Genomic DNA, 24,533 nt, shown 5'->3' with positions numbered 1-24,533 from the left:
ACATAGGCAATCTATGGTTATACCTATCTAGTCCACCTTGAGCTTCATGAAGGGCATGGAAGGCCTTTGACATCCTGAGTACCAGTCCTCCTTGGACCCTGACACCTCTGCCCTCCCAGAATTCAGAGCACCTACGGAAACTGTGAGAGCATGCCACAAGCTGGAGCTCTGACTTCCACCACATCCCTCTTCTCTTTAAAAAAGCTTTATTTAATCTTTCACAAAATGTGGATAGCACAGATCCACAGTATGTAGGACTACAAAAATCCTCAGTACACTTCACAAGCACAACTCAACAGGGTGGGCTACTCCCATCCCACTCCAACAACAGCTTTCCCGTTGTTTGTTCCTGATTAGACACTCCACATTATCCTAAATTTACTGTTACAGGGTTCCCTGACTAAACTGCTAATCAGCCATTCCTTTATTCTATTACCCTACTTTCCTAGCCATTTCCTCAATGGGGTCTAATGCGAGAATGGCCTGTTTAACCTTTAAGATTTGTTGCCCTCTCTATTAGGCCATATGTTAATTTGTCAACCCTACTCTCTGTTTTCATCAAACCCTCTTACGTGACTGTCTGTTTATGAATGTCCTCTAGTCATGTTCTCACTTTGGCACTGCAGGTTCATCCAGGATACAGGTATGAAACATTTGACATTTACTGCCATAACATATTACATATTTTTCTTCATTTTCTCTTCTTAAGTTTTGGCAACACTCTTAACAGGCTCTACTTCACTGTAAGAGTGGGCAAGCCCCTGCTTGCCGTATGTAGTTTAGCCATCACACCTTTCCAATTGACCACATCTGGTGTTTGTCATCAATATGTTTGGGCAAATTGTTTCTAGCTTTGAGAGGTTCCCTACTTATTGAACACCTTTACATGGACGCGCCCTTGCTTCAAGTCTTTATCCTCAATGGGGTCTTCACTACCTACTTCATCCATCTTCAAAGCCCTGTTTAAATGTAAGACTAGCTGTGTGGGCCATGCTGAATTCAGTATAGTAACCATGACTTCCAATGTTTCAGAAAATAACTCATATGTCCATTACTGTTTTTGCTAGCTTCATATATTGCAAGAATTTACTTATTCCAATACAAAAGGTCTTTGGGGCCTTCTGGAGTGTGAAGAATGTTCCATTAGGACACATGTCCTCTGCTATTTTGCAATCTCCACCAGACCATGGGGCTTATATGTGTCTCCCGCTTCAGTTTGGAAGCCCTACAGGTAAATCAATCAATCAAGGAGAGCCTGATTGAGTATGCTCTGTTCTGACTGCAAACACTACCAGATGGAGAGGAAGCATTACCTCTTACTCCTTTGAACTCACCTGTGTCTAGTATCCCCTAACAGATTATCTTTAATTGACATTCTTTAATAGGCTCAAATTCTGTCACCAAATAGACCAGACATGCAAGCAAGCACACACACATACAGACATTGATCCACTGCCTTGTTTTCTCCCTTCAAGGCCAAATAAAGAAAGGACACTCAGATTGGGAAAGCTCTTCAGTGCTATACTAACAGTAGAAGATGCTACTCGATGGGGATAACATATCATGTATCTGTAGAATGATCTGGCTTGCTTAATTTATTTAGGGCAAAGCAACTAATGTCCTACTATTCTCCAGTTGTGGATTTATTATTGCCATGAAGCTAACATTGTGACTGCTGCATGTTGTATATAGCTGTGACTGTCAGAAATGTATTTCTTATAATTATGCTTTTATTCTTGTATTTTTCCCCATGACTAACAATTCAACCTCAAAAACTACCACCCAATACCCCACTAATGTATAAATGCAAAACTAATTATGAAGTGTCAGCCCTTAAAAAATAAAAAAATAAACATACCTTTCCTGACGTTGCCTGCCACCTCACGCTCCTCTTCTGATGATGTCCCAGCAGTCCACGGGACACCAGCACAGGCTTCCCACGCAATTGTGGTGCTGCTCTCATGTTATACCTAGCATGACAGCAGCGTCGGGATTGGTCTGAGCGGCTTTGTCTGCTGCACAGACACTGCGTTGGAGTCTGTGCAGTTCAAGAAACCTACCCGTGCATGTCAGTGTGGCTGGCCTAAGACGGGCAGCAAAACTAACATGAGCACTTAGTGCACTCCACTCCTCCGCCTCCCTTCCTCCATCCCCTCCCAGCCCTGCCCCTTCCTTCATACTCAGGCGTGGCTGAGCCAGCAAATGAAAAATAAAACAAAATATCATTTTATTTCTCAACTGCTGGCTTTTAGCCAGTGGAGAGACGCTCCTCCGGTATTGCTGAGGAGCCGCCACTGGTCTACATGCACCTCTGCAATGAGTCTGGAACCAGGGCAGGAAGGGAGGACCTCTGTGCACTTCAAGGCTTCTTTGAAGGCTCTCCCACTTCAAAGACACCACTCAATATAAGAACTGGATTTCTGACTATACCAACTCAGTACACTTTTGGACCTGTGGATACTCTGCCAGAAGGAAGGACTGCTGTGCTGCAACAAGGACTGACATTTGCTGAGCTACTACTCTGCTGGACTCTGTCTTTGCTGTACTGACCTGCTGTCTGCTGCCCTCTTGACTGGGAGTGAGAAGGACTGAACCTGCATCTCTACAACCCAGAGTGACTCCAAGGGCCAGATGACTGGTCTCTTGTTTCCTGAAGTCCCAGGGACACACAATACTTCACCTCACCCTGCTACAGCACCTGGACTTTGCTTGCTGCAAGTCTTGCCCTGCCAAGTGATTTCAACCAAGTCCTGGACCCTTTAAAGTGGGTATAAAGTGCTGCTTGAACTAGAACCCACGCATCTCCATCTGAACCAATGCATCTTTGCCTTTGTGAGGGTAGGAACCAGCGCATCCTTGCCGTTGAGGAGAGTGGACCAGGTGCATCGCCTTCGGAACCAGCGTATTGCCTTCGAAATGGACACGTTGCCTTCTCTGGGAGCAGCAGCCGCACATCGCATTCGGTACCAATGTGTAGCACTCTGAACCGCTGCATCACCACAGCTGCATGGAGCAAATCAATGCATCTTGTCCACCACTTGGCTCGACACTGACGCATTGCTTCAGCTGCACCTCGTATCTTCGTCGACTATGACATATCCCGGATCAAGGTACTCTAGTTCAGCTGGGCCAAGTGGGTCTCTGTATCTGGACCCTGCTTCATTGTGGTTCGCCTGAACTTTTTACTTTACCAGTGCAACGCAACCAGCCATTGAAGCGCATATTGCTTGTAAGTGCTATTTTGCATTTATTCTTTAAAAATGCTCATCTCGACTCTACTTATTGGCTTTTTTCATTTTGATCTTGTTTTATTTATTAAAAGAAGCTCTATATTTCTGGCCTGGTGTGGATTACTTTTGAGTGGTGTTTTCAGAGTTTTACTAATGGAAGTGTTGCAAAAATACTTTACACACTGCCTCTTAAGTTAAGTCTGACTGCTCTGTGCCAAGCTACTAGAGGGTGAGCAAGTGTTAACCTAGGGTATGTTTGTGACTTCCCTGACTAGAATTGTGGTTCCTGGTTGGACAGGTTGCATACCACAGCCAACCAGAAACCAAATTTCTAACACCTAATAACTAACCTACTGACTGCTAATGTAGGGTTCAGGAATAGCGTGCTACTCACCATAACAGTCTTTCCATGCTTCGTCATAAGTACTATGTAAAAACATTAAGTATTACAATTTGCTGCCTACTGCCAGTGCCCCAGGTCACATTACTGTGACTAACCAAGCTGTTGGGCTTTGTGTATTCCTCCTAGGCAGTGAGACAAAAGGGGACTAGATGTTGGGAGGATGGGCAATCCTGCCAGGATGGTTGGGGGCACAGCTATTTCCTGCCCTAACTACACTTAATTTCAAGATCTCTCCAGCACAAACACACAAAGGAACTTCACTTTAGCCTTTTGTCACCCCGGACTTCTTGGTTTCTAGGCAGGGTAAGGGAAGAACTTTCCAGAATCAGATGCAGAGAAACTAGACGATTCCTCCACTTCAAAGATTGACACCAAGTATAAATAGTGGGCCTCTAGAGCCACTCTTCAAAACATCCCTGGTCCTATGGATACTACAAAAGAGAACTGCCATGCTTCTTGATTTATGCCTTGTTCTACAGAGGACTGCCAAGATGGTACCAGAGGACTGCCATGCTGCTTAAGGCCTGCCGGAAGACTGGACCTGCTCCCTTCATCCCAGGGTAACCTGAGAAACTCCAAAGATCAATTTTCTGACCTCCTGTGCTGAACTTCATAGATACAAGCTCTAGAGGCCTTCCTGCAACTACACAGCTGGCAAGCTGAAACTGGACTTGCTGGGACCTGCCTGACCCCTGCTGGCCTCTGATTCCAAGAGGTGCCTTCCCAAGCGCTGGACCCTTGGATTGCACCAGAGTGCAGTCCTCTGCAAGAAAAGGAGACATCCTAAAGTGTTGGACCTGTGAATGGGTAAGATGGCTTTGAGACACTGTCTCCCGTGATGATCGCCAATGTAATGTTCTGAAAAGCTTGTGCTACAGCAACTGCTAGCAACAAAATGCAATGCAAAGCGTCTAATTCGTACTACAGAAATTAAAGGCTGAGGTGAGCTCCAACATGAAGCTCCAGCACAGAGCGTATGTGACGCCCAACAGGATTTTCCCACTACAGCGATGACCGTCCACAACACGAGGCCTGCGTTTTGTCATCTGTGATTCTCTTCCTGCTCATCCTGGCCTTATTCACCGTGAATGTAACTCTTCGTGCCTGACTTTGAAAAGGTAAACTTTTCAGTGGGATTAACCTGGCCCCTGCATCCGTATCACAAATCGCTCCCTGTGCTCTCGTGCCCATCACCAGGAGGTGAAATTGTGGGAATAATAGGCTCCTTGACCTTTCCCTGCATGCATTTCCTGACTTCCAGCCATTTGGATGCCATTTGCAAATTATCATCCATTACCAATCCTTGCCGGGTTTTGTGGAAGCCAATCTGGTCATGCTTGGAATGCCATTACCTAGAATCCCCCACTCACTGCTTCATCTCCACCCCTACAGGCCAAGGATGGGTGGAGGAATTCAGCCCCCCTTGGCTGGCTGCTGCTAGCCTGCTCACAACTGATGCATGTGATTACTGTGAGCCCTTTTAAGCCTCAGCTCCTTTCAGTCCAGTGTGGGTCATTGTAGCTGTCTTCCGGTCAGATTGGCCCTTGTTTCTTGTTGTCTCTGAGCCACTGTCCTTCTTTGTTCCTGTTCCAGAGCTTTGGGTATTTCTCCATTGTTAGCTGAGCTTTGGTTATTCTTTCTTCCTTCCTCCTGAGCTGTATTTATTCCTTGTTCGTGAGCTGTATTGTTCCTGTTACCGAGCTATAGCTATCCTTGTTCCTATTCCTGAGCTGTATCAAATCATTGCCCCTGAACTAGCACTCTCCACAGTGCTACCTTGTTCTTTTGAACCTTAGCAAATCCTTGTTCCTGAACTAGCACTCCCAGCAGTGCTATTTGTCTCCTGAGCCTCAGCTATTCCTTATTTCTTGAACTATTTCTGCCTGTTGTGTTCCCTTGTTTCCATATACCTGCACTAGCACTTATTGTGCTCCCTTGAAGCCTCTCTTACTGTATTTTCCTTTGCCCAGTTCTTGCCTTTCTTTCCATTTCCTTGTTCCAGTTCCTAGTTGGTTGTACTCCCGCTGTCTTGCTTCTAGCTTTCCTTCCTGTTTAGTACTTGCTTTCTGCCAAGTGTGCCCTTTGTTGCCCCTTCTTTTCTGTAAAGCACTCTTCCTTGTCAGCGCCTTGTCTACGGTGGTTGTATTTAGTTCTACACCCTTGCTGTTACCACCTTGCGTGTTCCGGATTGATCTCCAGAATCCGTGGGCTCAGCTGACAACCTAGGTGGTGTTCCTTGTCCACTGTGAGTATGGTCTTTCAGTTACTTTTTTAACATCACCATAGGGGTCAGCTCCACAGACACTGCCTTTGCATGTATGTCCAATATATGAGTATTAACAGTCGGAAATTGTAACGGCAATTGTTGCAACATTGCCTTCTGTGTTATTCCCTAGATTACAGCTTCCCTTTTGGATCCCTTCTCTCCTTTGACTTTCTGTTTGATCTGTGTGATCTTGTAAAGCTCTGTACCCAATATTCTGCCTGCCACCAGCCTAGTCAGCTTCACCCGACAGTTCCTGACAATCTCGCTCACCCTCCCTTGCATACAGCATACATTTGTGATGTTAATTTCCTGACCAGATGATCACGAGTGCCGCTTTGTTCTTTTCGGTACTATAACTACCTAAAACCTTAAGATTTAATTGCTCTAGTTCTAATGACTTGACTTTTGTCATTCTGGTATCCTTTTATTTATGACAGTTATTGCTGTAAATTGGTTTGGGATTTTTCTTGAGTTTTCACCTTATTACTGTTTGTGTGCTGCATATATACCTTACACATTGTCTCCAAAGCCTGACTGCTTTTTGTGCCTAGCTACCAGAGGGTTAAACAGAGGTTAATTTATCGACTTTGTGGTTCACCCTGACAAGGGTTATAGTTGTGGCTTGAGAAGGGCTTCCATCCTCCTCTACCAATAAACCGGTTTCTTCCAGTCTCATGGTATAAATGGGCTGGTATTGCTGTTGCAATTTTGGGAAAGCCACAATGTGAAGGTCTTTAAAAATACAGACATCCTCGAAATGCCATACCGTTGGTGGGCAACCCATCTAGGAAATGGCAAATTCTGAAAAACACATGAAAACCAATGGCTGAAGTGGGCTGACCCAAAGCCCACTCACTCTCTACACCTCTTCTTCATTTTGAAGAGCTGATGGCATTAGATGTGGTTTTAAACAGCTAAAGAGGTTTGGAGACAGACTTAAAGACACAAACAAGTACATGTTCTACTTTCCAGCTCCAATAGATGTTAAACTAACACAAATTACAACACAATGTGTAGTTAAATGCAGTCGCGGCTCGACGGGGCATCATGCGCGGGGAGAGAGAGAGAAGAATTTCTTTAAATATTTCTTTTTTTTTTAAAACACTTACATCCGCACCCGCGCCACTCCTCTGCCTCCTCTCATCTCGCTGCAGGGAGGTACAGGCTCCCAGCCTGCCCTGTGCCAATCCTGAAGCAGCTTAGAGTAGCTTTTGCTGGGCTGGAGAAAGCCTTGTGCGCATGTGTGTTTGGCCGTCCCTAGATAGCCGGCCAAACACACATGCGTTTTGAGGGGGAGTGCAGAGCACTCCTCTCACACTCGGCACCACGTGGCCCCACCCCTCTCAAAGAAAAGGACAATAAACATCATTTATTATCCTTTTCTTTGAAAGGTTTGCAGCCGCCGCTGCCCTTTTGGAAGAGCCGACACTTTAATGTATAAACAGTGAGCACATTAAAATAAGTTAAAGTGGCAAGCCATACCTTGATTAATCGCTGTAAAACGTTCTTACAAATCTGTTTCTTGTCATTCAGTGAAAGCTCTTGTTGAGTCATGAGAATGCTGTAACGGCCATAAAACTCGAGATACGTCCACCTGAATAACAAGAAAGTATGTGTTAAAACGTATCTCGAACATTTACGATGTATTTGAAAATATAATGACATCGTATACCTGGAGGGGTAGCTCTGGGCACTGATTCGAATTGTTTCCAAAACACCACATGCTCTCAGTTGCTGTACTACTCTTTTTGGGTCGTATCTGAAGTGAATTATAAAAGTGTATTAGCAGGTTTACATATACAGACAGAAGCCCGAAAAAATACATGCACAATGACTTGTTACATAATTCTGAAAACTAATGACACTGTAATGCTTAGTAGAATATTTTAGAGTTCCCTAAGAAGTTTTAACACTAGAGTAGAGATAACTGAATTATTTATGTCCCTCAGTAAACGTCCAGCACCTTATGCTTCCACTCTTAATGAGCCATTGTTCCAAAAACAAAGTACGTCATTCATAAAGATATTTAGGGCTGTAAATGTGTGCTTAGTGCAGAACATGGACTCATTTACACTGGTCAGTTACCCACATAACAAATATGTTCAGGTACACATGCATGGTTTTACTACTGCACAGCTTTACTACTGAACGCTATAACCATGTACCGTCACGCAGTAATAACTTGCAGACAAGGGGCTGTGGAGTGGGAGAGTCAAAGCTTTGTTTGCCTTGAAAGTTTGTGAACGTCCACAAAATCGAGAGCTTGTATTCGTAGAGAAGAGGTTTATCCATGAGGGAAATTTAATTCCTGTAGATGAAAAAGTAAAAGAAAAAAATAATGTATTTGCACAACATGGCTGCTTTCCCAAATGTGGAGCTGTAGCTTAGCTTTCCAGGCGCACTACTGGGGATTTTTGTAAATTTCCAGATGTACATTTATACCCATGTCTATGAGTATGTGTATGAGTATATATATACACCTTTGCTTCAGTGAATCAGTGATGTGTTTATATGTACACCTTTGCTTTAGTGAATCAGTGATGAGTATATATGTACACCTTTGTTTTAGTGAATCAGTGATATTCATTACTAATGATTACCACAAATGCCTATTTTCTGACTAAGTGAAGGAAGCCACGAGGGCGTAGTAGTTTGGAAAAAGGAGCTATAGTGAGATGACAGGCTACGTACCACAACTTCTACATTTATGTCATGTTCTTTATTTAGGAAAAGATTGTTCACTATTATCAACATCATAGTAAGTTGAAGGATAGGAGGTCACAATATTCAACCGAATAAATGTGAATTAATAAAACTTAACTGGTTAGGAACTAATGGCCTGCTGAAAGCATGCAATGCAGCACAATCTGCAGAGGAGAATGAACTCACCGATCACCACATTAGGTTTTGTGAATGCTCCTAGGGTCCTTACTTCGATGTTTCACTAGCCTTGCTTAGTGAAGTAATTGTACGTCAACCCACTATGAAATCCCTATAAGGCAAACACATTTTCTCTCCAACAGTTCTTAGCTTATTTTCTACCCGCAGTTTGCTTGATAGTCATACATATGTGTTTGCACATCATTTTTTTCTCTTCTAGCAAAAGGTGACTTAATATCATATTCCTACATTGAGCCATAAGGAATACAAGATCATAAGAAAATAAGTTACTTACCTGTAACTGTAGTTCTCCAGTATTGGAATCTTTCATAGATTCACACGCTTGAATCATTCCCCGTCGTCGAGATGGGAGTCCCCGGTATAATTTACACCAGTAGTGTCAAGATATAATAACAAAGAAAAAAGGCCTTAGGCCTCTTCAATTTAACAGTCTATCAGAGTCATTGTGTGAAAAGGACCAAACTTGAGCATCCACCAATCAAGCAACAGCACCCTTTAGAATCCTCCTGAGAGAAGCTCCAGCACCTCAGATTTTCCAAGCACAAGTGCGTACAATATAGGAAAAAAGAGAGAGAGAGAGAGAGAGAGAGAGAGGGGTGAAGTGAGCTTCTCCGGGGAGGCGGGTGGGTCGCATGTGAATCTATGAAAGATTCCAACACTGGAGAACTACAGTTACAGGTAAGTAACTTATTTTCTTACTCCAGTATTGACACTTTCATAGATTCACATGCTTGAATCAGAGTAGAGAGCAGTAGCTATGCACATTGTAGTATAATAATATATTTGATCGAAAACACCTTGATACATGAAACCTCATTATATTCCTGCATATAAATCTATATAACTATAAAGGTATATGAAGTAAAGGATTCAGAAGTTTAAAGTTGTTGAGTTTATTCTCCAGAAATAAAGCGCAATCCTTCTCCCCGGCCAGCGGACACCAACTGCCGCAGTAGGAACGATCGCTCGCTCACATTCCACTCACATAAACAATAGAATACTACACAGTCCCCTCCCTTCCGATCTTCCCAAAACACCCACAAGCACAAAACAAAAAAAAAAAAAAAAAACAGAGAATGACCAAATGCTAATATAGCAACATAGCAAAAGTAATTAACCTAATAATGATGTTAATAACAGAAAAGCAAACGTAAACCTAGATACTGTTCAAACAAACTGAATATTATCTCTTAGATAACCAGGCGGTCTGCGAACCCTTGGGTTGCGACCACCATCTGTGGAGCTATCAATGGAAACAGATTCTGCTGAACCAGAAACTGCTCCCTCTGGAACACACTCAGTACCACTTGTAACCGGACTATGCAACACTTGCTCTGCAGCCCCAGAAGAATTCTCATCCGACTTGGCAATGAACTCTTTATCACTCATGAACATAAAACTATTGTAATCTCTACCAAAAGGAGAATTGACTTTGTAATCCCTACTAAAAGAAGAATTGTCCTTAAACACCACATCACATTCTTCCCTCTTTTGATAGAGCGCAACCTTCCTTTTATTCCATTTGTCCTTATTTTCCAACTCAACATGATTAGCTCCCACCTTTCTGACTTTAAAAGGACCCCAGAATTTAGAAAGACCACCAACAACTCTGCCATGCCTTATCTTTACCCAATCACCTTCCTCAATATCATTTTTCCTTGTTTCTTTGTTTACAAACTGTGCATTACATACACCACCATTCAATAACCATGCTGGCAGTAATTTCGAACCTGGCTTCCTTCCTCTCATTCTTTCAAACGGGGTTGTATCTGTAGACTTATTTAACGTAGTACGGTGGGCCCAAACCATCTCATTCACAATTTCCTTAACATCTTTTCCACTCTGCACCCCCATTAAAATTGTGCCTTTCACCAATAGGTTTATTCTCTCTACCATTCCATTGGCTTGAGGATTATATAGAGCAGTACGCTTATGAATGATCCCCGAGTTTTCCAAAAACCTCTTCATTTCATGAAAATAAGTTGAGTTCCATTGGCTGTTATTAGGATTCTGGGAAGACCTTCTTCCAGAAAAACTTCCCTCAACACTTCAATAATGCTCTTGGTGGTAATTTCACGTACAAATCTTACGACCACCCATCTAGAGTACACATCAACCATGATCACAGCATTTTTGTATGCATTTCCTACACCCTGCATGGGACCAATGAAATCTAAACACACACTTCACCACAGTAACCCAGGATCATCAATATGGCCCTGAATTCCATGCACACCAGTTTTCAAACTTTTTTCGCTCTCTTTGCATGTTGCACAATCTACAACCCACCTTGAGATCATATCATCCATGCCAGGCCACCAAAAGTGTTCCCTGACTCTCTTCTTAGTAATGGTTTGACCCAAATGACCCTCATGGGCCAACCCAAAAATCCTCTTTCTTAGACCTTCTGGTGGAATAAACTTGTCATTTCTCATAAGCAAGTGCGAATCTAGAACAGATAATTCATCCACCAATTTTAAATAAGGTCTCAAGGAAGGAACAACCGTGCTGTCCCTCCTTTTACCTTCTACAATCATGCGTATGACACCCTTGAGTACTGAGTCTCTCTCCATACACGTCCTCCACTCCTCCGCCGAAAATGTGCCTTCGCCCAGCTCCTCAATGTCACTCAACCAAGCCACTGCTCCTTCTTGTTCTTGAAGTATATCCTCACCCTTAACCAAACCCAATGAGTCTACAGGGAGTCTAGAGAGGCAATCTGCCTGAGCATTTTCCCAACTGGGAATATAACTCATACTGAAGAGATATTCTTGGAGTCTAGCAGCTAATCTCGCAAGCCTAGCGGAACCTTTACCCGCACCACCAGGACTCAACACTTTGAGTAATGGTTTGTGATCGGACCGTAAAGTAAAATCTATGCCCCAAAGAAAGGTTCTGAAATACTCAACAGACCACACAGCCGCCAAAGCCTTGCGTTCAATAACAGAATAATTCCGTTCACACGCTGTTAAAGACCGCGATGCAAAAGCCGCAGTAGCTTCTTTCCCTTTACTTACTTGAGACAGTACGGCTCCCAAACCACAAGCACTCGCATCCACAGTCAGGATTGTCCTTAGATGAGTATCAAAAGAAGACAGAATACCAGCTCCACAAATATCTTCCTTTACTATATCAAATGCAAGTTGTTGCTCCTTTCCCCACTTGAAGTTGGACCCCTTCCTCAGCAACATTCTTAAACTTTCAGTTTTCCTTGCAAAATTCCCAACAAACTTGTTGTAATACTCTATCAAACCCATAAATGAGCGCAACTGATCTTTAGTACTAGGAACGGGTGCTGACCGAATAGCATTTAACAAGTCTTCTTTGGGTCTGTACCCATATCCAGATACTGTATGACCTAAATAATCAATTTCCTCCACCAAAAATGTACACTTGTCTCTCCTCAATATCAGACCACTCTCTTTCAATTTGTTAAGAACAGCTTTCAGCACAGAATTATGTTCACTTACTGTTTGAACAAAAATTAAAATGTCATCTTGAAAATACAACACATTATGTAATCCCGAGAACAGGCTCGACATGACTCTCTGAAACACACTTGCTGCAAAGGACAGTCCAAATGGCATTCTGGTGAATTGAAATGTCCCTTCCATGGTCACAAAAGCAGTGAGGGCACGAGACTCATCATGTAATCTAATTTGGTGGTAAGCACTCCTCATATCCAATTTTGAAAAAACCTCCCCCCTTTGAGGAGAGCCAAGAGTTCATTTATGTTTGGAAGAGGAAAGGAGTCTGTGACTACAAATTTATTCAAACTGCGTAAATCCACACAGAAACGAAGCTTGCCATCCTTTTTTTTTGTAATGACAACTGGCGAAACCCAAGGTGAGGCCTTGACAGGTTCAATTATGCCCTGATCTATCATAGTTTGCAACAATTTCTTCACTTCTCTCACTACCAGCGGTATTCTCCTCACTTTGTGTTTCATTGCCACAGCACCATCTTCCAGCACTATTTTATGGACATACCCTCTCAACTCCCCCAACTTCTCATCAAACACAGCATTAGCATCATCAAGAATTTTCTCTAAAGGTTCATCTTCTACTATCAAAACCTTATTGTCAGAATGAGGGTCAATGATGATATGCAAATCATACTGATGCTCCCATCCTAAAATCGGTGGACCAGATTCTGCCACATAAACTTTCCCTTCCACACAACGATTTTCAAACTTAATGCTAGAAGTAAAGTAGCCCACAACATCGATCTCCACCCCTTGATACCCTCTAGGATTTATACCTTTAGGTAACAAAGAAATATCATGCCATAACTCAAGCCACAATGACCTTGGGACAATAGTATACAGTGTGCCCGAGTCCACCATTAGTTCCACTTCTTTGTCGGCTATAGTAAAGATTCCTTTCGGCCTGGTTTTTCTCCCTTTGTCTGTTCCAGCAGTCTGAACAAGTAAGATGCGGTCACTATCGCAGCCTTCCTCCGCCGGATCAGCTACAGCAACTCTCGTTTTGAAGCTGTCTTTACACATTCGTGCAAAATGCCCCTTGCGACCACACTTCCTGCAGTCTTTATTAATAGCAAAACACCATTTAGCATCGCTGGTATGCGCAACGCTCCCACACCGTGCGCAAACTTTAGGCGAATCTCTTGATCCATGTTTGCTATTTGAAGCACCACTGTGCTTGAACTGATTCGGTTTCTTAGATATCACAGCAACTTCCTCTCCACCTTCACTGCTTCCATTCCCTTTTTTGTTCATCTCTCGCATGCACAAATCTGACTCTTCTACAATCTTCGCAATGGAAATTGCATCTTTCTGGGAAGGATTCTTCGCAGCCCATAACCGCTCTTGCATTTTTTTACTCCTGCACTGCACAATTAATTGGTCTCGAATTAGCTCATCAGTCATAGGACCAAATTTGCACTTCACCGATAGTTCACGTAAACTAGAGACAAAGGGCCTGATTACAACTTTGGAGGAGGTGTTAATCCGTCCCAAAAGTGACGGTAAAGTGACGGATATACCACCAGCCGTATTACGAGTTCCATAGGATATAATGGACTCGTAATACGGCTGGTGGTATATCCCTCACTTTACCGTCACTTTTGAGACGGATTAACACCTCCTCCAAAGTTGTAATCAGGCCCAAAGTCTTCTAACGACTCTCCATCCTTTTGTGGCCTGGTATAAAACTTGTAACGATATTTTCTTCCTTGGAAAATCTCTTTTCAAAATGTAGTTTCGCCTCTTCATAGACATCACTCGGTTGTCCATCGTCATTACGAATTTCTGGTAGATATTTAAAAATATGATGAGCTTCTCTGCCAACTGTACTTAATAACAGTGCTTTCTTTCTGTGCTCAGAGAAATTTTGCCCATCTAATGCCACCAAGTAGTTTTCAAATAGATCTATCCATTCTTCCCATTGTAAAGAGGGTTGCACTTTGTTATCCAAAAATGGTGCCGGTATATTTATAGCAGAAGCCATGACAACGTTGAGTTAAAAGTGTCACTTTCAACCAGTGTGGTTGCTAAGGGAACGAGTAGTGTGCTTTCCTCTAATCACGAAGATAGGGAGGGGCTTGCAACGCCCTCAGTTCACACTGTGATTTCTCACAACGGCGTCAAAAAACAAAAAAACAAAAAAAAATTGAAGAGGAAGCGAATTACCAGGTGAGAAAACGCGCGTTCCTCCTTGACAACATTCCGATTGTGAACTCCTTACACCGTCTGCTAGCACACTTGGATTCGTTGGGACAGCGTTTATTCCACCACAGCTGGCCCTCGTCGCCAAAATGAAGTAAAGGATTCACAGGAAGCCTCTTTGAAGTTTAAAGTTGTTGAGTTTATTCTCCAGAAATAAAGCGCAATACTTCTCCCCCGGCCAGCTGACACCAACTGCCGCGGTAGGAGCGATCGCTCGCTCACATTCCACTCACATAAACAATAGAATACTACAGTATACCTCTATATATATATATATATATATACGTATATATATATATATAAATAAATATATATACACCTATAGATATCCAGAATGACAAAGCAAAAAGTATCCCAAAACACGTATGTAATATGAATACTATCATTAAAAATGACCACTTATCTGTCTGTCAGAATGTTCTCTTATTCTTTTTTATTTTTTTTTAAACTGTGTAAGCGAATATAAAGGATATAAACAATGTGCATACCTGTTCTAGGATGGAGGGATGGAGAAGAGATGGCTCACCTTCACCTGAAGAGATTCCTGAGAACGCTTAACCCACTGCTACCTCTCCCTGAGATAGAGATTCCAAGTAGTAGTGTTTTGTGAATGTATGACAGCTCCTCCATGTTGCTGCCCTACAAATGTCTTGTAGTGAAACTCCGGCGAACAGCGCCACTGACGATGAGACTGCCCTTGTGGAGTGAGCATGTACAGGTGAGTGCAGAGGTTTGCCCGCTGCTTGATGGCAGAAGCGAATGGCTAAGGCGATCCGTCTGGAAATACTCTGCTTGGAGAGTGGATGACTTTCCTAGGAGCACTGTATGCCACGAATAGCTGGTTAGAGCGTTGAAAAGATTTAGGGGGTCATTCCTACCCTGGCGGTCCGAGACCGCCAGGGTAAGGGACGGAGGAAGCACCACCAACAGGCTGGCGGTGCTTCTGGGGCTATTCTGACAGAAAAGGGAAGCCGGCGGTTTCCCGCCGGCTTCCCGCTGCCCCTATGAATTCTCCACGGCGGCGCTGCAAGCAGCGCCGCCATGGGGATTCTGACCCCCTTCCCGCCAGCCTGGTTCTGGCGGTTTTCACCGCCAGAACCTGGCTGGCGGGAACGGGTGTCGTGGGGCCCCTGGGGGCCCCTGCAGTGCCCATGCCACTGGCATGGGCACTGCAGGGGCCCCCTAACAGGGCCCCACATTGATTTTCAGTGTCTGCTTGGCAGACACTAAAAATCGCGACGGGTGCAACTGCACCCGTCGCACACCAGCAACTCCGCCGGCTCCATTCGGAGCCGGCTTCCTCGTTGCTGGTGCTTTCCCGCTGGGCGGGCAGGTGGCCTTTTGACGGTCGCCCGCCAGCCCAGCGGGAAAGTCAGAATGACCGCCGAGGTCTCTTGACCGCGGTAAGGTCTTCTGGCGGTTCCCGCCAGGCGGGCGGCGACCGCTGCCCGCCAAGGTAGGAATGACCGCCTTAATCCTGTCCAAATAGAATTGAACACGTCTTTTAACGTCTAAGGAGTGTAATGCCCTCTCAGCCGGAGTGGATGGATGAGGAAAAAAGGATTTGAAGACTAAAGGTTCATTGATGTGAAAGTCTGAAGGAACCTTTGGAATAAAATGCGGGTTAGTGCGCATTAGCAGTCTGTCATGTTTAAGCTGTAGGAATGGCTCTTGAATGGAGAGAGCGTGCACCTCGCTGACTCGCCTAGCTGATGTGAGAGCAACCAATAAAGCAACCTTCCATGAAAGGAACTTGAGAGAAGCACGATGGATTGGCTCAAACAGATGTTTCATCAGTTCTGCTAAGATGATATTTAGGTTCCACGAAAGAGGTGGTGGTCTGAAAGGAGGGAAAACTCTGAAAAGCCCCTTCAAGAACCTCTTAATCAGACGAGAGGAGTAGAGTGAGGGTGAAGCATCTGAATGTCTGTATGCAGCTATCTCTGCTAGGTGAACTTTAGTGGAAGAATGTGCCAGGCCAGCTTGAGCTAGCTGCAATAGGTACGGTAATATTTCCTCCGGTGGTGAGATCAAAGGGTTAATCTGCCGTTGATGACACCAGACACAGAATCATCTCCATTTACAATAATAAGTTTTATTGGTGCTATCCGCTCTGGCTTTTGACAAAATATCCCTACACTCCTGTGGGATATTCAAATGTGCGAACTCCCTGTGGTCAGGAGCCATGCTGATAAACGCATCGACTTCGGATCCGGGTGCCAAACCTGGCCATTGTTCATTGTCAACATTTGGGGAAATGGCTGCAGCGGAATGTGAGGCTTGATTGACAGAAGAAGAAGTTCCGCGAACCAATGCTGACGCGGCCAGTACGGAGCTATTAATATCAGAGTGCACGGCTCTGCTTTCATCTTCGTGAGGACCCTTGGGATCAACAGAATTGGAGGAAAGGCGTAAGCAAAGATGTCTGACCAGACTATCGAAAACGCATTCCCCCAAGGTCCCTTCTGGTGATGCCAACTTGCGAAGAACTGGTATTTGGCGTTGTGCTTGCTTGCAAACAGGTCTACTGTCGGTGTTCCCCACTGGGAAAAAATGTGGTTCACTATTGACTGGTCTAGCTCCCACTCATGGCAGGTCGACTTCTGCCTGCTGAGTGCATCTGCTGTCTTGTTGTCTATTCCCGGCAAGTGTACCGCTGATTATGTGATGCCTTGCTGCGAGGCCCAATTCCAGATTCTCTGGGCTTCTCTGGAGAGAGTGAGAGATCTTGTGCCGCCTTGTTTGTTGAGGTAATGCATCGTGGTGGTGTTGTACGTCCTTATTACCACTTGCGATCCTGAGATTTTGGGAAGAAAAGCCTGTAATGCCAGGCGCACTGCTCTGAGCTCCAGCCAATTGATATGCATTGATGCCAGATGCGGTGGCCATTTGCCACTTATTTGCAGATCCTGTAACACAGCCCCCCAGCCTTCCAGGGATGCATCCGTTGTTATGGTCCACAGAGCTGGCTGCTGTAGAAACGAAAGGCTGATTGATAGATGATGCCTTAGAGACCACCATCTCAGAGCCCTGAGCATTGTTGGAGTTATGTGTATCTGATCCTCGAAAGTGCCTGACACTTGGAGCCGTTGACAATTCAGTTGTTCCTGCAAGGGGCGCATCTTTAGACGGCATAGAGGAACTAGAGGTATGTATGGAGACATCATGCCCAACAGAGACTTGAACAGACGGACAGTAACCTTGCTTCTTTTCTGTATGGAATTTGTTAGAGTCAGTAACCTTTGATGCCTCTCTAAGGTGGGACATGCAATGGTGGATTGTGTGTCCAGTTTTGCCCCTAGAAAGGTAATATTGCGTGCTGGTAGAGGTTTGGATTTTTCCCAGTTGATGGTGAGAAAGGCTGCGATTGGTGCTAGACATTTGGTAAATATTCTGGGAGCTGATTTCAGTCCGAAAGGAAGGACACGGAATTGAAAATGGCTGCCGGCTACGGTGAATCTCAGGTATTTTCTGTGGGCTGGGTGGATGGGTATGTGGAAGTATGCGTCTTTCAGGTCTAGCGTAGACATGAAATCTCCCTGGTTGAGACACAGGAGGACAGCTTGTAGGCTGATCATACGGAACAATTGCTTTTTTAAGTACGCATTTAGCTCCCTTAAATCGAGGATCGGCCTCCAATCCTTCAACTTTTTCCGAATGAGGAACAGCCTGGAATAAAATCCTGTTCCCCACTGGGCTCGAAGTACCTTCTCTATAGCTCCTTTGAGAAGCATTTTGTCGATCTCATTTTTGAGTTGTTGAGGGTATCTTGAAGGAGTCCTGCAGGGGGTGGGGGCGGGGGGTGGAGGGAGGTAATTGGGTAAATTCTAAAGTATGGCCCAGTTTCACTAATTGTAGGACCCACTTGTCTAAAGTGATGGGTTGCCATTGTTCGAGGAATAGAGATATCCTCCAGCCCAGAATGAAAGGAGGAGAGCTGGACGTAGCCGGAGCCTCGGATGCATCAGGCTCTACGAGCCGAATCTTTGGCCAGGCGGGTTGAGTGTCCACGACCTCCAGGTCTACCATAGGCTGGTTGCGGCGACTGCCTCTGTAAGTAGTATTGGCGATATTGTTGGGAAGAGGAAGGATGGGTGGAATATCTGTGTTGCTGATATCCTCCTCTGTATGAGGGTTGGCCACGCCCTCTAGGTCAAAAGGAAGACTTTCGATATTGCAGGGTCCCTAGTGACCTTGCCGTGTCTGTGTCCGATTTGATGGATTGTAAGGCGTCATCAATGTGTTTCCCAAACAACGCCTGGCCATCAAAAGGTAAGTCCAAGATTTTATTTTGCACCTCTGGACGGAAAGAGGTAGCTTTAAGCCAACCTTGTCTTCTAAGCACCGCTGCACCGGCGAGCTGTCGAAAAGCAGTGGTTGCAATATCCATTGCACAGTCGATAAGTTCAGCAGACGTGCGTTGACCCTCCTGTACCGTTTTGTTTGCCTCTGATCTTGTATCTTCCGGCAACTGGTCAATATAAGGTGCAATGTCCGCCCAAAGTTGCCTATCAAACCTAGCCAGTATAGCCAAAGAGTTGGCGGCTCTTACCACTAGGCTAGCCATAGAGGAAAACCTTTTACCTATATTATCTAGCCGTCTACCCTCTTTGTCTGGGGGTGCGGAAATTGGGGCAGAAGGGTTCTTAGATCTTCTTTGTGCTGCCTGAGCTACCACCGAATCCGGAGGAGGGTGTCCAGTTAGACATGTTGGTGCATCGTCCGGTGCCTTGTATTTCTTATCTAAACGAGGCAGTACTGCAGTAACTGTAGCCAGATTATGCATGACTTTAAGACCCTCTTCCCACAGGTAGTTAACCATCGGGATAGAGCATACAGATTTCTGAAAAGGTTCCTTAAAGTCGTAAAGGAAACAGTCTGTTTGCTTGACTGGTATTGGTAAAGCAAAACGTTTGGCAGCTCTCTCTAGAAGATTGTGAAACCCCCCCTATGTTTTCTGGTGGGGATTCCACCTTAGATTGAGAAGGAGGAGCAGGGATGATGTATTCGTCCCACTCGGAGTGAGTGTCCATGAGCTTCCCTTCTTCCTGATCTCCCTCTGAGATGTCTGTATCCTGAGGAAGTGTCATATCAGGAGTAGCCACATTCGTGAGAGGTAAGGAAGTTGGCCTCTGATGTGGAGTGGTAACCCCAGAGACCGGCGATGGGGAAGGTTGCTCTCCTTTAGGGGGAAACCGCCTGCTGTAATAAGCCAACATCGCTCTGAGGTCAGTCAATAGGGAGGATGGAATATATGCTCCCTGTTGGTATTGCTGTTGCTCTGCATAAAATTGGGGGTCATAGGCTTCCTCATACTCCTCCTCTTCCTGATACTTTACGTTCAGTTGGGATAGACTGTGGGCTGTTCCAAATGGCCCCTCATCATCTGAATCTTCGTCTCCCTCTAAAAGGTGCACTGGAACAAGTGAGGACACCTTACTAGGTGATGTATGAGTTGGCGTCAGCTTTTCCACACTTTTCTGATGTTTCTCCCTCATCAACGGTGTCGCCGACGACACAATGTCGTCGACGGCGCATACATAGACTTCGTCGTAGGCGGTGTTGTAGACGCTGGGCGCACGGAGATCTTAAAGTCTCACCGACGAGTCTACCGTCGACGAGGTCGTCGACGACGGTAGGGCTGACACTGACATCAGCGCCGTCGACGATGACGACGTGTAGTCCGTCGTCGACACTGATGTCTTAGCTGCAGTTCTCGTCGACGGTGGGATACCTTTCCTCGTCGACGTTGTCACCGGCGGAGCCGTGGAAGCGCAGGACTGGATGTCGTCGTCGGAAAAGTACCCACCAACGGTACCGGCGACGATGAATCCGTCGTCGACAATGCTTTTTTCCCAGTTACAGAGGATGGCTTCTTAAAAGGCACAGATGGTGGTACAGAGGAAGATTTTCTGTGCCTCTCTGAACTGGTAGAATGACTTCTCCCCTCTTTCCTGGAAGCTTTCTTAGGAGAGGAAGATGGGCTGCGGCCCTTATAAGACCCTGAAGCAGTCTTTTTGTGGGCTTTTCTTGAGAGTTGGGAGGGAGATCTTGAGCCTGATCTCGTCCTCTTTGATGATCTCTTGGATGTTGAAGATTCATCACTCTCAGAATCAGAAACTGGATTATCTCTATGTTTTAGTTTCTGAAGCCATATCAATAGTCTGCCTTCCCTGTCCTTTAAAGTCTTAGAGGAAAAGGTACGACAAATCTTACAGTCTTTAGCTAAATGGTCTGGGTAGAGGCAGTAAATGCAGTCCTGGTGAGGGTCTTCAGAATGAAGCCTTTTCTTTCCACAAGTCTTACAGTCTCTGAAAAGACCCTTCTTCTCCTTGTCAGACATAGTTGGAAAATAGTTGACAAATCAACTTAGGTAAGTTTCTCTGAGAAAAAAAGGTTGAAAAGGTGTGAAGAAAGAGCAGAGCTCTGAGGAGACTTTCTAGCACGACGTGCGGTAGAAAATCTGAGGTGCTGGAGCTTCTCTCAGGAGGATTCTAGAGGGTGCTGTCGCCTGATGGGTGGATGCTCAAGTTTGGTCCTTTTCACAAAATGACTCTGATAGACTGTTAAATTGAAGAGGCCTAAGGCCTTTTTTCTTTGTTAATATATCTTGACACTACTGGTGTAAATTATACCGGGGACTCCCAAATCGACAACGGGGAATGATTCAAGCATGTGAATCTATGAAAGTTCCAATACTGGAGTAAGTAAAGACTTCATTGGCCTCCAGGATTATTTAGCACCCATCCCCATTGGTTTCCTATTTGGCAGTTTCATAGCAAGGTCAAAATATTCTGGTCCAAGCTGGAAATTTTACTTAAGTTTCTTTTCTGATTTTACCCACCTCGTTCTCCCTCATTTCCCCCAAAATAATTGCCATATTTCTAAACACTGCATACTGGTAGACAGACAATCGTGCACCACACTCTCATAACTATACAACGTTGCACATAAGAGTTTTCTTCTTGGGCGCAATAACCAAAGGTGACCACAAAAAGGTAATGAATAAGAAATCACTCAGCCACCCAAATACCAGAAGCTGATCCTAGGTTCCACAATGGAATCAATGCTTTACAGTTTGGAGCTGCCAGGATCTTTTTAACATCTCAAACCTCAATAGATGTGTATGCATTCTACAAATGTTCCCCCACAGATGACCACAGTGCAAAAAGACCTGCAATATTATCTCATCCTGAATCTCCATATCATGCAATCCTTTCCATAAATTGTTACAATGTTTGGTGTTAGTGCTTATAACATAATTCTCCGTGTAATCCTAATTCGCAAATATCCAAGGAAAAATGCAAAAATCTCAGTCTTATTGTGTATAGTCATGTGAATAGATCCATGACACTAAAGAAGAATAGCACTTCCATATTAAACTCTGTGTTGAAACTGTATATTGAAAACCATATCCATGCATACTGATGAACAAAATCTTCCTTTAAAATTCAGTCTCCACTTTTCTGTGAATGGAAACCTGCCATTAAGTCCAAACACATGGTTAAGCAGGTTTTATGTCACTGACAAATGAGCCTCTCAAATTATATTTCAAGCATCAGACATGATTATCAGCTTGGCCAACTAATAACAAATAGATGTTTTAGATCATGATAAGTATTGAGGCAGTTGATCGATTCCTACGAAATCACTTACTTTAGGAGCATTGGCATTCTTTAGGTGGACCATTACGTTCTCATACATTTCTTTACAATTTCCTTATACGGAAATGTATTAGCAGCTTTTTTACTGAAGTGCAACCACCAAATGAGATCAGGTCTGTCCACGAATACTTGCACTTGGACATTGCCAAGGTGGTACATACTGCTAGGGCGATTTCTGACACGTTTTGAGGACTGGGTAGGCCCAGAAAAAAGCAATTCATTTTTGGTTTTACAGCTGGAAAAGGAAATTCATTTTACTGAAAAAACACAAACTTACTCAAATGGTAGCTTTTCATCATTTGGCTTTATACATCGGACATAGTGAGGAGTAGTTGCATTAAGTGTCTCCATGAGTAAAGACAGAGAATTGCGGAACTAGAAACATGCAGAAAACAAAGAGAACAAATGGGTTGTATCAACAATCATTGCCTTCATGCAATTTTCATATTTAATTTCACAATGTGTTGTAATGGTGAAAAGGCAAGATATTAGAAGGACAAAAACACCACGTGGAATATTTAAATACTGCTATTCAGTTACCAACTGTTTGTACCTTCAATATTCATTTTTTGTACTACCTTTAGAGAAAGTTCTAGCAACTGTGTATCTTCCACTGTCTGGGTGTTTATGTGGTTTCACTTAAAAATCATGCTCCTAAAATGCCAAGCAATCTATCCCCTGTTCTAAACTGGGGCAAGTATGGGCATTGGATGTTGTATTTTACTCTCCTCCCACACAGTGGCTTAGGGGCAATGGCCTCTCCGGAACTCAATTGTCATACCTTGTGACCACCACAGGGTGGATTGGCGTGGAGAGTGGATTTACAGTTGTTGTTTTCATGGGCAGCAGGAGTGAGAAAATGAGGAGAAAGATGCATGAGAGCTGATATACTAGACAGACTAGACTAGACAGTATGGTGCTCAATGCTGCCATGGAGACATTCAAACAGTTTATGTAGCTGACCTGATTGAACCTCTGGCATTTCTATTAGCCAGAAGTTCTTCATTGTTCTTTTACAAGGAATAATGTAATCAGGTTTAGAGAGTCTCTTTAATTCCTTATGTAAGTCGATTGTCAAGCCTGACATTCAAATGCATAAACAGAAGCAAAGCTGTAATATTTCCATTATTAATCAGAGAGTACATACTGCTGGTAGATCAGTTTAAGCAGTTTTGAAAGATGTATTGGAGAGTCCTTGATCTTCCTGAGAGGAATAGGGCACCAAAAACACTAAGGGGGTTATTACGACCCCGGCGGTCGGTGCAACAGTGGAGGTAATACAGCCAACAGGCTGACGGTACATACCTTTGCCAATATGAAATTGGCGGTTTGGCCAAAGCCAAACCACCAAGTTAACACACCGACTGCCACAGCGATAATGACCGCCAGGCTGAAGACTACAGTCTCCAGCCCGGCGGCTGTCACTAGGCCATGGTATTATGACCCCGCCCATGGCCATGGTTTCCATGGTTTCTGTACCGCCACAAAAACCATGGCAGTAGGCGCTATCAGTGCCAGGGAATTCATTCCCTGGCACTGATAGGGGTCTTCCCCACCCCCCCACATATACACACATACACGCACATACATACACACATGCATACACACATTCACCCATGCAAGCATACATTCATACACACTCACAGTAACACTCACTAACATACATCCCGGCACACACGGTATCAAACAACACAACATGCACGTACACAAACACCCTCTCATGCACACACGCATTACACACACATGCACGCATTCAAACACAGTGAAACACACCTCACACAACACCCCCCACCACCCTCTCATGTAGGAGAACCCGACTTACCGGCTTGCTGGGGGTCCTCCGGACGCGGTGCTGCTGCCAGCAGCAGCGTCTGCCAGCAAAACACCGGCAGGCCATATCATGGAACATGATACGGTAGGCAGTGTTTTGCTGCCGGTTTGCTTACCGTCGTCCACCGTCATGACTGTCGCCGGAATTCTGACAGCCTTCTGGAGGAATTTCAGCTACGGTCATATTGGCATGGACGGTCGGTAGCCACGGCGATGGTATGTTGGCAGATGTTGCCGTGGGGGTAGGCGGCATTTGCCGCCAATGTATAATGAGGGCCTAAGAGTTTTACAGAGAGCTCCCAGTCTTCTATATATATCATGGAGTTAACTAGTGAGATTTAAAGGGATTCAAACAAAGAAACTGGTACTGCTCTCATGAATCTGCATGTGCAATCTCAAGGGTCCATTACAGTGGCAATAAATTAACTATATTTGAATTTTAAAGGTGCCTCCTATACTACACAGTAAGAAAATAAATTGGATGTCTGTACTACATAATGGGATTCATAGTGAAGCAACACTGCCTCTTGCACATCCCGGAAACAAAACTTTC

At 44.4% G+C, this 24,533-nt stretch overlaps 1 protein-coding gene across 1 annotated transcript in view; it reads right to left on the bottom strand.

The window, feature by feature from the left end:
- MYO5C (myosin VC) overlaps nucleotides 1–24,533 on the bottom strand; it is a 717,152-nt gene that overhangs the window by 365,286 nt on the left and 327,333 nt on the right. Inside the window, exons 16-18 of the mRNA XM_069222459.1 lie at nucleotides 22,428–22,525; nucleotides 7,572–7,658; nucleotides 7,382–7,493 (exon numbers count right to left, since the gene is read on the bottom strand). Coding sequence (XP_069078560.1) covers nucleotides 7,382–7,493; nucleotides 7,572–7,658; nucleotides 22,428–22,525 — 297 coding nt within the window. The remainder of the gene's footprint in view (nucleotides 1–7,381; nucleotides 7,494–7,571; nucleotides 7,659–22,427; nucleotides 22,526–24,533) is intronic.

This window comes from Pleurodeles waltl, chromosome 3_1, assembly GCF_031143425.1.
Source record: "Pleurodeles waltl isolate 20211129_DDA chromosome 3_1, aPleWal1.hap1.20221129, whole genome shotgun sequence".
Lineage (NCBI taxonomy): Eukaryota > Metazoa > Chordata > Amphibia > Caudata > Salamandridae > Pleurodeles > Pleurodeles waltl.
This window is presented reverse-complemented; position numbering and strand designations above follow the sequence as displayed.